Genomic DNA, 15188 nt, shown 5'->3' with positions numbered 1-15188 from the left:
AGTCAATACATGTCTTTAATAATCAACTACCTTTATACAATAACGAATCATCAAGATGCTGATTCTCAAATTCAGTCTAACTAAATTCTTTGATTTTTATGATATGGAAAAAACGAAATGGAAACCCATCAAGATTTTGTTTCACACAAGCTCTTGACAAGCATCCAAGAGAATGCTAAAAAACCAATCCACTTGGGTTACAAGTGCTACATGCACCCACGGATAAACAATGGTAACGAGAATCTGGACAAGAGTTGATGTTAATCCTTTCCCTAACCACCTACCTCTGACAACCACATTGCCTGATGATCGGCCATCACCCTCCTCAGTGTAGCACTCATATTCTCCAGCATCGTCCACCTGAATGTTTTTAAGAACCAGAATCTGGTTGGAGGATTTCAGCTCGTACAGAGTCGGCAGTCCGGCCCCCACTGGGGTTTTCCTACGCCACTGAATACTTGGTGCAGGGCTAGAAAGAAAAATGCCAAAAAACCAAAATTATTCCCTACCGGGTATTTATGTCAAAGATCAATCAGCTAACAGAACAGGAAGAACTTGATAGAACAAAGAAAAACAGATTGTGCTAGAGCATGACTCACAGAACAAGGTGCATATGAAAACACAGAATTTGACTACCCATTCAAAAATCAGCTTTGTATTACTTTACTAAGACATGACAACATCTGACTGAATCTGCCGAGGTACATGTACGTCTATATTACAATGGGTTCAAATGACTACTGACTTGCCAAAGAAGAAGCAACTCAGCGTAACTTCCTCTGTGTTCACCAGGACCTCTTGATCTTCAACTGCAATGGCTACAGTGGGTCCAAACTCAGCTGCCCCAGCTGTGCAAAGGGTAAAAAATCAAAATAAAGTCAACGAGAACACGGTAAGACAATACCTGTGCGTGTATTTGGAAAAACCTTGACACCCTATTGGTGGAAGAGGCATGTAACGCGCGCATACCACCTGTTCAAGAGCATTATGCCACCAAATTAATGGCTTCGCATTCTGGTTGCTGAATAACGCTACTGATTTGTGTACTTAAATTGAAACTTGTTCCGTATCCTATCAGTATATGAATTATCTAAGACCTACTTGCTGGTCCAGCTGTTACTGCGAACGTGTCACTAAACTTGTTGGCTGATGACCCGCCACCAGTGTCAATGCTGTTGCGTGCAAAACATTTGTAAGTCCCCACGTCCGATTCCTTGAAATAAGCGAAGCACAGTCGTCCGTCGATGGTCGTATGTGTCCGCAATGATGACACAACCGGAAAGGGATCATTGTACCAGATTACTTCCACACCTGTGGGCGTTACAAAGTGGAAAAGCAAGCGATGTAAAGTGAGCTTACCAAGTATAGCCAACAGCTTCATAATGTACCTTCTTTCTGTCTGGTCTCCTGACTGCTCATAAATAGTGGAGCAGTGACAAAAGGACTTTGTGCACTTGGTGCCACATGAACACGCATAAAGAGGATTACAAGCTTCATCAATTGTTTACCCACAGATCCTGCCATCAACTGACACTTTACAAATTTAATTGCATGGTTGTAGTTGAATGTGTTCAGGATTCCAAGCGACATCCAACTGTCAGATGTCATGGTAGTTTTGTATCCATAAAGCTGAATAATACAGACGCTGGAGAGAAAATACCAGGAGAAATTAAAGAGTTCGGACGCTGAGAATCAAAATTAAAGTCTTGGAAACACTAAGACTTTATGGCAAATGTTTCTGGGAAGTTTTTAAAGGACTTTATGGCAAGGTCCTTCTGTAGCAATGTGAAAACAAAAGTACCCTAATGAACCCCAAACATGAAGTTGGTTTCCTTCTATTGCTAACTTCATTTGCTGTTTGTTGTCAATGTATCTCCCACTGTGATCATAACACACATCTCGGTATTTGATGGTGAAAAAAGTACCCGGAAACCACTTTAAGCTCTTCAAGTCTAAAAGATGATGGGTGAACAAGTACCTGGATAGTGTTCTGGTACCTCGCATGATATACACTGTCCTGAGTTGAGGGGTATAGTAATGTCCGCTGGGCCCACCTCCGGAAAATAGTTCAGATCTGTAGAAGAAAATCAGTCAGAGAGCTTCAGGGAACCATTCGACCAATGGACCTAAAGCGTAATGATGTCATACACTGAGTTACGTGTGCTTTCATACAGGGGTTCGGTGGATCGTATCTCACCTTAATGCCATAAAACATGTAGGAAAGTGTAATGTGAACACTGTGGCTAATGCGAGGTCATAGTCTAAGCAACGATCATGCAATTAACTAAAACAAAGTACGGTAATAAAATCTTCAGTACAACATTTGTGTAAATCCCTGTGATGCTTTAGATATATATATCTACATCTGGAATGATTTTCCAAATGAAGACCGGAATAATGCACACTGAGAAGACAGTAGAACCAGCAATGAACTTAAGGATGAGCAAGCTGTCAGGAAAATACTCATTTCTGAACTTAAAAAGGTACTTATACCAGCGTGACTAGGGGCATACACACATGTACTTTTGACCTTTCAACTTTGACTATTTAACTATTCTGAATTCTGCCAAGTCAGTTTATTTTTTGAAGATTTTTGGACATCAAGGTGGCCATCACTTCAATATCAACCGACAGTATTTATGTGAGAATGTCTCCAAAGGAGAAGAGAGCAGGCTCGATAAAAGTGACCATTACAGATACTCACAGGCAAACTCCAACTTGGCCTTCCTGCTCATGATGGTCCCGATCTGGTTGGACGGGAAGCACTGGTAAGTGCCAGCGTCCATTACCCTGTCTGGTTGTTCAATGGTCAGTCTTCCTCCAGACAGCTGGAATCTGATCTCAGCCTCAGTGTCTATCACTTCGCCATTTCGCTGCCAGGTGTATGTGGGTCTCTCGTTGCCATCAGCTTCACAGTCTAGGTACACAGACTCGATGTTGCTGTCTTCATTAAAGACAGTGTCCAGGGGTTGCTTCACTATGTGAGGTCCAGTCCCTTCCAGTCCGGTATATTCTGAAATTTGGAAAGAGTGGAGTTCTTCTTAAGATTTTCTGTGAGTGCTGTGGGCAGGACATCTTGAAAAGGGGAAGGGGACTTATCAGTAAACAACTCTCGCATCTGTTCAGTTTTCATTTTGAGGATTTGGACAGAACTAGTGCCAATGCACTTTGTGCACAATGAAGTTATTAAGCTGATTGACAAGCTTATCCCCAGAGCAGACACAGAATGACACGGTTTTAAACTGATAAAAACAAGTAGGAAGTTAGGGATCATCTTCCAGTATCACCTCACATCAGAAAAAAAAAAAAAAAAACAGATCAAATGGCATTCAAACTCCTGGAAGAGACATTGACAGATGGCATCCTTTACTGCGAAGGAACACCTTCTCCCACAGTGCTTTGGGTCCTTCTTCTACTTACCCTGTGCACTGCATCCAATCACAGCAACAAGGAGAAGCAATAGCTGCCTCATGTTGCCACGCCTATGTACAACGGGAAAACTGAAGACAACAGCAGGTGGACGACTGCTTTGCACCTGTACAGAATACACAAACAAAACAGATGAGTTCTTCTTTCCACCAAAGCACATCACCCTACAATAAGGCAGAAAGAACTCCCTGAATAAAGAGACTCCAAGCAGTGTAAGTACCTGCCACCTACAAATCAAAGTGGGAAAGCAGTTCTACATGTACTTCTCCAAAGTCGCAACACATAGCCAGGCTGTGCTGCATATTGTATAACCGTTAGAAAGCATCAAAGTACATGCAACAGTGATTGGGCTTATACATGTACATACTATGTACGGTCTTAAATTCATTGACTATTATTGCAAAATCATGCACCGTATTCTACGAATCTGTACAATAAAAAAACATTTTTAAAAATGAGGAAGTTCAGGATAAAATCAAATTAAAGGAATTTTTGACTCTGGAAGGAATTTTCATCAAAGGGAACTTTGAGAGATGAGTTTATAATTGAGTCTTTCTGTACATGGTGTCCATGTACCGGTATAAAAGCTATCTGTATTTGATAGTATGTACTGCCGAATATCTGACAGAAATTTATGGAGAAGCCCAAAGCTGACTTCTACACCCCATAGATTATCACATTAACCCCAACTCCCCAAAGTGATTTACTAGGAACCAAACCCGTTCACACAAATTCAACATATGGTAAACTGTGCACACAACTGTTGGACTCAGTTTATTTTGGGTATGCCTGAACCCATGTTAAAGCACAAGCAGTTTAGAGGTACAGTACCCAATGCCACAAATTCACACACTTTACTGATGTTCAATTCTGTGTGGTTAGGGAAGATTAGGGTTAAATGCACACACAAATGTGTATGTACATATAAGAAAGCATCAGACGCATTAATCAGTTGGAATTAAATTTTGAATGATATCAATAGGAAATTTTAGAAGATTTTTTGAAAAGCTGGTATTACAATGCCTACACACACACAGTTTGCATGTGACCAAATTCTAAGAAAAAAGTGGAATTTGTGATGATGAGTACACATGAGCACAAGTGCATCATTCATGTTGGTGTGTACCAGTCTCTTGGGACATCCCAGATGTTTGGTCCTAGGGCAAGAAAATATCAATTGAAAGTCTGAAAAAAACAAGCCTCAAAAAAGATGCAATTTAATGCCAAGCCCAATCTGAAGAGTTGAGTGCCATAGGCCTACTTTTTGAGGTGAGCATTTCTCATTTTCTATGGCCAGAGCTGCCAGTGAAAAGTAACCAGGACAAAAACTATAGTGTTCTGGGAGTCGGCGCTCTCACAATTCAAGTCTCTTGGGTGACGTCTGGTCTCTGACTCCACACAGGGAGATGCAGGTGCAGTTTATGCAACCGTGTACATGGATGGATGCCAGACCAGTTATTAAATGAGCCGGGGAAATAGATTGTGCTAACAGGGACCAGTCCAGGCCACTAGGCCAGGCCTGACATAAAGGCAATGGCCTGTTTATTTGCTCTTGCCAAACTGTATGGAGCTGAGAATGAGACAGCCTCAGGCCGAATATATTATGAAGACGACCAAATGGCATTTCAAATTTACATGTAGCACATATATATACAGACACCAGTAACAATATTTCATAATTAAGGTATCGTATACATGTACATCCAGGGGATATCAAATAAGATTTCATCTTTCATGTTTATGCACTGACTGAAATGTATGAATATAAGAACTTGAAGGTTAGCACCTGAACAGAAGTGCAGCTTAATTAATTACACAGTCATAAAGTACCTGCTCCAGTACAGTATTTATATAGTTCACAAATGGCCCTGAAGCTTGATATACGGGATGTAAAATAAATGTTTGTCTTTTTTTTCCATGAACACTAACATGAACAAACAGGGTCTTTACAAACATAATGCCACCTCAATTGAAGAAAGTTAAGATTTTACTAAAATACGGACTTTGCAGTTTGCAATGATTAGTATACAAGGTACATGTACGTGTACATATGGCAAACACGATATGACCTATAAAATTTATGGCTAACGGTTTTTACACATTGTTGTTCAATTGAAGTTTAGGGATTCAGTCAAGAGATCACCTATAGCTATGCCTCAAATGATGAGAGCGTACATGTACATATAGTGGACTGTGGATTATGTCACTGTGAACGTTAACAACCAGGCTATGGGTGGCTGTTTATCCCTAATGGACACCCATCCCTGATTTATGAGGCATTATAGACTCCACATTTCCTGCTCCAGTGTCCTGAATCTTTGCCAAAATGCCAAGCACTGCTTCCATTTCTCACTATATTTTGCAATGGGGTCATTTTTATGCCGTCAAACCCTTTGAGACTTCTTAGACATTCAAGCATAATCAACGGTATTAGCTTTCAATACAGAACATCCCTCCTCCCCTCAAAAGAGGTGTCCCAAAGCCAGCTCAAGGAAGGTTTCAAACATGGGATATTTATAATTTACAAGCAAGACTTGATCTGAGCACATGCTCTTTACTCAAGCTTAATATAATTTTGTACAATTGAACATGTACATGTAAGTCACCTTGAATGTACAAGGGATGGTCTGCTGTCCTGTAAGTGATCAATCCTGCTTAATTACAGAAACATACATGTACATGTACATTTATGAAGACTGAAAATTACCTGTCTAAACTGTTTTCAAACACCATGAAGCCCTAAACACACCCAATCCAAGGCCTGGTATTTCAATGGATTCAGAACATCTACAGACTTTAATGACTCTCCCAACATCCTTGTGCCGGTAGTTAGGGATGTGCTTTTCACTTCCTGCCAAGAACAGCGGAAAATTCTGTATCTGCCAATCAGGATGCTACCCCAAAAGACATGTAATTGCAATTGGAAGAACAGTTTATTTCTTCTTACACTTGTAGAAAACATGTAAGTGTTTAACATAATAAAATTATATTGTTTTAGCTTTATTAGTTAATTAACCACAAGCGTAGGAAGCGAGCGTTATGGACGTTACACATTATGACATGGCTTTTTTGCATATTGAACATACATGTACACGTAATGGTAAAACTCTGTGTAGTTACTTGCTTCAGTCTTTTTAACCACCTGTTCCCAAATAGGTCCGACTTCACTCCATGTTATCACAAACAGCAAGTTTGAATTAAACACTTTATATTTGTAGGCTAATTAAGTTGTTATGGACGTTACTTATTGGTGTTACGGACGTTATGTGTATGAAAATGCAAGGGAATAACATCTATTAACAACTTTCTTTTAAACATACATTTGTGCATACATCCAAGTAATTAATGTTAAGTGATGATGCTATGAGGACAGGGAAAGAATATCCTCCGTTTGAGGTTCTTGTACACCCCACACCCCTCAAACACACCCCTACACAACTTGAACTTGAAAAAAGGTAAATAATCACTTTTTGGTCCAAAATGGGGTATAATTTAAACCTGGTGGATCCGGTTTTCCTCACCACCATAACAGGATAGAAAAGTCATTTTACAATGTTTTGATTTTTGCTTTTTTTAGGATGTTAATTCTCTTGTATGCTGGAGAGGAACCATTCTGTTTATTTTTAGCTTTGAGTTCTCAATGTTTTCGAACTCTTTTACGAACATTGGTTCTCTGATCACTAAGCTCTTGTGGTCTCATTTTTTTGTTCTGACGTTCTTGCTTTTTCCATAGGGCATCTTTCTTCTTTTGTTCCTCAAGCTTTTCAGGACTGTTTTTAAGTCTCTTACAAAACTCACTCTTTACTGATCTTTCCCTTCCTGAAAATAATAATCAGGACCATTGAATTTTGTTACAATTACTGACATTTGAAGTTTTAATTTATTTTTCTTAACTAATGATAATCAGGTGAATATTATAGAGCATTATACAGTAAAAGAAATTTAATAAGAGGGTAAACCAAACAGTTAAAAATTTATGGTCAGCCGAAATTGTTTGTACTGATGCATAAAAAGAATATTACAATGTCGTTTACTGATTACACCTGCATAGCCACATTAAAATTATAATCTAATCAACTCTAATGATACAGAATCTATATACTCCTTATTACTAGATTAGTTATTAAATTTTCATTTTTTTTCTTCCAGAATATGGATTCATATTTAATATTGAGAAATGTGCGGTATGTACTGGTACATTTATTGGCCTGTGTACACACAGAACATGTTTTCTTAAAACTTTTTATAGGCTAATATAGGCCTACCCAATATGGCTTGACTGTTTAATAATACACAATGGAATTTTTTTGCAATTCATCTACAATACTCAAGGATAATTTTTAATGATGAAAAAGTGAAAACTCACCCGAATACCAGAAGAAAAGATATAAAACTTTACTCTACAGGGCTGTCCAAATATTGCCAACTCAACATGTGCCCATTAATATCCACACGTGTTCATCCTGAGGGGTACAGTCCAATAATTCAAGCCCCATTGAAAACAGTGTAAAATCAGCATTGTTCAGGGCCCAATAACATGCATTATGCATACCAACATCCCTGAGATTTCAGAAACACAAATGAAATTATTGTCTGGTCCCTAATCTTTCAATTGCTTTTCAGTTTTTGTGGGTTAACCAATTACAGTTTTAATTATTCCCACAATACAAAATCATCCCCCCCCCCGAAAAAAAGTGATTTTTCCGAAGTTTGATTGCAGCCATTTTTCAAGTGGCAACCCTCAACTTTCTCAGGCACTTAGGACCATTTTTGAAGTGTAGTTTTTAGCCAATCTGCTATCATATGAAAGCTCAAAGACCCAGGGAGTTGATCCTGGCGACGATTTACACAATCTCACCATTTTGGGGGCCAAACAATCTCCTTTTTCAAAAGATACTGTGGGGGCACTTTTAATGCTAATGAGCTGGCTAGAAACTCTCACTTAAATTAGTGGTCTGCACCCCTCAGGGTCATGAGTTATGCTGCAGGCACTTCCAGGATGTAGCATTTGTAAGGAGGGGTTATATCTTATGTAGGTGGTAAATAAAAATAAAGCTCTATAGTGTCTTAAGTAAAGCTGTAACGTCTGCAACGTAACGTCTGTAACAATTTATGTAACATCCATAATGCGCCTAAGCTTATTTCCAATTATCATAATTAAAACATTCTTACTCTAGGCCTAAAAGTTAACCCATGGTAAGTTGGCAGGAAATTTGTGGTACGATGAAAGTCAGTCAATTATTTTTCATTGTAGCTAAAAAAACTTGCATTTATTGTTACAGATGTTACACAGTTCAATGGAAAAATGGAACGGGAAGTTATCTACGCATATTGGACTTCGCTGATGAGGTATAATTTTTCTTCTTTTTCCATTCATCGGAAGCTTGCTTTCTTATATCCAATATCTCAAATAACAATCCCATGGCACTTTTAAAGAGATCAATTTAGAATTTATATAACATTCTTTATTTTCTTGATTATTTTTGGATACATCGCATTTTGACACACCCACATTCAGACAATATAATTAATAAAACGCACAGTCTGAGGTAATATCTTTTCAGATTCTTTAAATATAGGTGCATGTACATGTCTACCCCTAACCAACCATAGTGGAGCAAAAAATATACAATCAATTTGGAATTTTGACATTCATGTCACAGTTGGCGTAGAGTTGACCACATGTACATGTGTACATGAAACTGTTTCAACGACTGTTCACAGATCCCAGCCAATGTGACTGCTAATGTGCTATGCAGGTACAGATCTTGCCGCATGCAATCCCAACACTCTGTCCTCGCTGGCCAGGAATACACACAAGTGCGAATTACAGCACTCCCAGTACAGTCCCCCAGCCCCAGGCTAGATCTGTTAGAGATATATATTTCTCTGGTCCATTGGATCATCTGTTTACGGCAGATGAAGTAAACAAGATGGAAAAGGGTATAGATAATTCCATTGAGGGCTACGATTGTGTGGAGCCAGCAGTATGCCTCCAGACTTAAGGGGAGACTGTGAGAAGTACATGGACACCGGGGTTAGTACAACAACAAAAGGTTGACATCAATATTCATACACCCATACATAATGTTCATGGACACATACATGTACACTGTACAATAAGGTTTTCCCCAGCCAGTTTCTAAACTGCTCATTTTCACTCTCACACAATGTACATTCTAATTCATGCATATTTTTTAGAAATGCTTGCACTGTTTTTTATTTTGTGTTCTTCACAAATATTCCATTCAATTTTTGGTGTTTTAGCTGCTCCATTCCATTGACAGCTGTGTGCATGCAGAACGTAGGCATACCCCGGTATGAATTTCTACAATCAACAGTCACAATTCAAATGCCATAGGAAATTTATGATTTAGTGTAATCAAATTAAAATTCATCGGAGCGCAAAGATTTGTTAATCTTTGAGGTATTTTTGTTTCTGTTTATAGCCAATCTATTTCAAAATTTTGGTGGTCAATTAAATGTGATGTACATGTAGGCCTAAGGCATTTTGAGGAAGTGTTGTGCTTCATGCAAAGCTTTCTTTCATTATAAATATTGTTTACTGATATGCCAGCTTCACATCACTGTAATGATTGGAACAATTCTCCAAGTCGTCGAGGTCTCAGACTGAATCTAACTGAAAACAATGCAAGTTGGTTTTGTTTTTAATTGTGTGTTCAGGTGTCATTTTCTTCATTTCTCTGGCTATTCTAAATGAAAAGTTTCAAATGATAATTGGGTTTACTGTTTTTATACCAAAAAATGTTGTTTACGTTTCTCTATTTATTAACTGACATTTGGTCTGTTCTGCTTTCCTGGAAAGTCCTTCTTGATACATGTACACATGTACCAGTACATGTATTGGTAGATATACGGGCAGTAGATGCCAAAGGATATCATTTCATTATGAAAGCAAGTTTCTTTTTTATTCCATAGTGGATTTATTTTTCTATAAACACAATCCACACAAAGGCTTTCTATGAATTTGAATGAAAAAAAAATGGCTGGTACACTGTACATGTACCGATGCTTGAAGGTGAGTGACACATTTTGATGGCAGAATGAAGATATACATTTGATGGAACATTAAATTTTTAAACCAATTTGAATGTGTCCTACACATACATTAAAATTTGCATTCAGAATTTTCTTTGTGAAATTAGTCACGACCTCACAAAAACTTGCAACAAATATGAATTTGCAATAGCTTATACGGAATGTCAAATTGCCGAATGAACCACAAAGTACAAATGTACATGCTTACATGTACATGTAAGGTACACGTACATGTAAGCATGTGTTTCAAAATATAGACAAAAAAATAATTCATATATCTGTATTTCATAATAACCATATTTGTACTGTTATAATTCTGAAGTCGAGTGTCAGACATGAACAATTGAACTGGCTGCAAACACATGTACATCCTGTACATGTACCGGTACAAGTGTACATGTAGTCTCATTGCTTTATGCTTTGCAAGCACATCCATGTACGTGTAGTTCCATGTAGCGGTTCAATATAAATTTTCACAGTTGCAAAATACATTAATTGTGGAGCAGATGTGCAGCCAGACAACTGGGACACATTTACACGTGTACATGTTCACTGTACATGTACGTGTAGATGAAGCCAGGAGTTAACTGCCTCAGGCCACACCCCTGTTCTGCTTGCCTCATTAGGGACTCATTCCGTACATGTACATACACGTATCTACATACAGTTGTACACGTTCAATGTTCATTGTAAATTGTTCTGTACATGTGCCAAAACATTGTATTGGACATGTATTACAGGTACATTGGGCGCATACCGTACAACATGTGTATGAAAGAACAGCAATAACAAGTAGATTGTACATATTGCTGAAACCTTGACATTCATAGCTTGCACTTGTCTAGAAACCCATCAAATATTTATTACCGAGACTGAGATGAGTACCACTAGTCCATCAGTTGAGTAATAAAATTATCTGATCACATCAACAGAGACCATTCTGGCTTGTGTTTGCATGAGTTTGCTTGAGACATACCAGTAAGTAGACAAATTCGTGATGAAAAGAATATTTATTGTAAACAAAGAAAGCTTCTTTTAAGTATAAGGAGTGTAAAAAACTAATAACACCAAATTCCATTCAACATTAAACATTCCATAATTAACCAGAAATCATGAATTTAAAAAATACTTTGTACTAGTGCATAAAAAATGTTATTTTTTCATGCTCTGGTATCAGGTCTCTCATTCAGTGGTTTTTTCCTTGTCCTTCTCTTCTGCAGCTGCAGGTTTTGCCGTTTTACCATGCTACACCTGGGGTAGACCCTCCCACCTCGAAACCTGTAACTACTTCTTTCTCATCTCTACACATTTCTTCAGGTTTCTGAGTTACCGTTCCAGGGGTGTTTCAAGAGTCTTTGGTTTCATACCCACAAATGTGCCATAAAAGTCCTCCACAAAGTACCAGCCCTGCAGAAAATAAAAACAAGGACACATTCTTTTCCACTCCAACTTTCAAAGAAGTCAGACAGTAAAGGAAGTTTCTCTGGTGGGGACAGTGCCCGGTGCATGTACAATTTTAAAACCTGCCATATCATCCCAAACCTTGTGGTTTCAAAAGGATTGAGAAGGTCAGGTTAAATTAATGCTCTAATACAAAAGTCTATTTCAGACCTCATGAATACTTTCATTGCTATTTCAGAATTTATAAAAGAATTTCTTAATTTCTGCCTCATGAGAATTCAGGTCACGATTTACTACACATGTACTACGATTTACTACACATGTACTTTAATAACATTTTCCAAAATACTAATGAGGTAATAGAAATTACTTAACTCAAGTACCACAAAAACATTAATACACGTCAAAAGATCAAGCATACATAACTGTGAAATCACCCATAATAAGCTTCCTAGCAGACTACATGTACAAGCATGTACATGTACTGCTCCAGTGTGCTTGGGTATGGTTCAGGTGATAGTCTTCTTGGCTTCCTCTGAGAAGAATGTTGACACCTTGGCAAATTGGCCAGACAAGCTCAGATGGATGAGAGAAGGTAATGAGGCTGGTCAGGGCTCAATTTGATTCAGGTGTTTCTTGTCACAATTCAAGCACACACCAATCAATACTGTTCACTCAAATCAGTACAAATGATCTGTAGCGGTGGTCCATGTAGGATATGTCAACTGTATAACGAGGTCTGCATGTACATGCACCATGTTCATGTACCACGTTTGCCTTTCCACATACTTCACAAACATTTTACATGCATGACTTTGCAGCAAGCTCACAGGCGAGACTAAAAATATACTCCAGTTTTCATCACTTCATGTAAGATTGCAATAATGCCTGACTGGAAAAATATACAGAAACCGAGTGCTAGCCCCCACTCGCACATGTACTGTACATGCACATGACTGCCCAATAGTTCATCACTGTTCTTGACCTGAGCACATCTTTTTATGAGGTTTTGCCAAGGTCATGTGTACACATCACAGCTGTCAACCTTGGGCAGATCCAGAATCAAATTGAGAGGGGGGGACAAAACTTTTTTGAGGGGGGGCAAACACCTGGAATTTTTTATGTAATCTTTGCTTGTGTTTTTAAGGGATGAAGCAGCATTTTGGGCTTTATGCTTACTTCACGGAAGAAAGGAAATGAACTAGACTGGATAGTTTCTCTAATCATTTAATTTTTCTGTGCTTGATACCAGTACCAAGAATTCTGAAGGCATTTAAAACATTTGTGCAGTTCACATGTACATGTAAACATATATAAATGTCGTCATACAGGTATGTTACTCATTATGTGTAAGTGCATTACTTTCATGAAAAATTTATTTCAGCCAAACCATCACGTTCATATCGGTACCAGAACACTCTCATTTTTAATACATGCTCTCCAAGCTGCTATAGGCAACAATGGTTGGATGACTGATCCTAGTATCGCCTGCAGTGCCAATTCCCTTGATTGATTCACCTGTAAGGCAACTGCACCAGGCATGCCAGGGGAAGGGGAAACGTCAGACATAGCAATGCTCGTTTAATCCATCTCACAACACACACTTTTATCAGCCATAAACTTACACAAAGAAAAGTCAGTTAATTTGTTCACGCTGTTCAACAGATACCAACGTTAGGCTTACTTTTCCATCCTACACATAATGTACATGTACACGGAATAATCATGTCAACTCACTTGTTTGGCATCAGCTGTAACATGAACATTTTTTGTTACACGTACCGGTATCCTGCTTTACATCAAAATGTACTCATAGTTGCAGATGATTGGTGATGTGAAAAGGTACAGTACCCGTAGCTGGCTTGAAAAAAGTGAAAATCTTAACTAGGATGGCAAGAAAGGTCATGGTCAGGCTTAGTGCATGTAATAAGAAATCTGACCAAGAAATCTTCAAATTGATGTATGGTTATTTTCTTAAAAACAAGTATTCAAGATGACACTCACCCGTTCCGTTTTTAAATGGAAAGGGGTCTAATGGTATAATCCAGATTTGCTCACTGGTCACGCAATGTTCATTGGGATCAGAGACAAACCAAGCCAAATGCCCCCTTTTTGAAGCGAGACAGGGTGCGTCATGCAATGACAGACACACAGACTGGATGAATCATCTTTGGTACATGTACATTGAGCGTAAATCACTGTAACTCAATGAAACATGTTCAACATCACATGTGTACAAGGCCAGTTACATTACTGTATGCACCATTATAACATGTACATGTACTGTACCAGGTACATGTACATATGTACCGTACGTGTACACATTACTTGCATACATGTACATGTACATGTTTCTTTCCGTCAGTGAAGTTGTAACACACCGTAGCAGTACATGTGTAGTAACGTACGCTTCAAGGCCTTGAACCACGTCAGAAGTGGACCATACTGGTTTGGGATTGGTACATATACATGTAATTTGAACACGATACGTGCTTGTAGATTTATAACATGCTGCTGACATTTAAGGGAGCAACTACATGTGCACGTAGGTACATGTAATGCGTTACCTCGACATACCCAAAACCAAAAGCTACATGTACATGTGCACCCCACCAATCCATTTCTTATGCAATCTTATCTTCCACCCCTTGACTCCAGCCCCACCCACCCCCAAAATGAAACACCAGGGGGGGAAATTGAAAGACTTTTGCAGGTACAGTACATCTATTTTTACTGAGACAAATAAATTTATTCTCAACATGACTCATCGATGACATTCTATGCTACTGACAGCCGCACACAAAAAGACAAGCAGGTCATAAAATTTGTCTTTTGAAATTCTGACCTACCATATAGTCCAAACACCCGCAACACACATTCTATATAAAACTGGTTTTACTGACAGATGCCACTATGATAATCAATCTGCTCCATAAATAATGGAAATAAACAACAGGTGTTGGTACTAGTAGAATCATAAATATTTAATGAAACGCAGCTATTGTGTACGATATCAAACATGGATCCAAAGGATCCTAGACCCCAACAAGGAACTCTACAAAAAAATTCTTTGGTAAACTGTGCAAATAATAGTTCCAAACAGATGTGACAAAAACGTTCTGTGTGTGTGAAGTACTAGTAAGCTTCTTTTGCAAACTCTGGCTCAGGTCCATCAAAACATCACTACCATTCTTCATGAAGATGATGGCTGTCATCATAGCTTTCTGTTCTCAGACTTGAGGTTGTTTCTAAAAGCTTGTCTGGCTCTTAAAGTATTCACAGAATTAAAAAGAATTTTC

General features: G+C 38.4%; 1 protein-coding gene across 3 annotated transcripts in view; it reads right to left on the bottom strand.

Annotated features, from left to right (window-relative positions):
- Positions 1 to 15188, bottom strand: part of LOC110982062 (contactin-2-like) — a 55200-nt gene that overhangs the window by 17523 nt on the left and 22489 nt on the right. For all 3 annotated transcript variants that reach the window (XM_022240210.2, XM_022240209.2, XM_022240208.2), the window contains 6 exons: positions 3421 to 3535; positions 2705 to 3013; positions 1979 to 2074; positions 1102 to 1311; positions 746 to 848; positions 285 to 469 (listed from right to left, as the gene is read on the bottom strand). In XM_022240210.2, the coding sequence (XP_022095902.2) occupies positions 285 to 469; positions 746 to 848; positions 1102 to 1311; positions 1979 to 2074; positions 2705 to 3013; positions 3421 to 3472 (955 nt within the window). In that variant the 5' untranslated portion in view covers positions 3473 to 3535. Of the gene's footprint in view, positions 1 to 284; positions 470 to 745; positions 849 to 1101; positions 1312 to 1978; positions 2075 to 2704; positions 3014 to 3420; positions 3536 to 15188 lie in introns of those variants that run through there.

Source organism: Acanthaster planci, linkage group LG04 (genome assembly GCF_054643075.1).
Source record: "Acanthaster planci isolate LZ-2023a linkage group LG04, COTS_SCS, whole genome shotgun sequence".
Lineage (NCBI taxonomy): Eukaryota > Metazoa > Echinodermata > Asteroidea > Valvatida > Acanthasteridae > Acanthaster > Acanthaster planci.
Note: the sequence above shows the minus strand (reverse complement) of the source record. Positions and strands in the feature narration are given on the sequence as shown.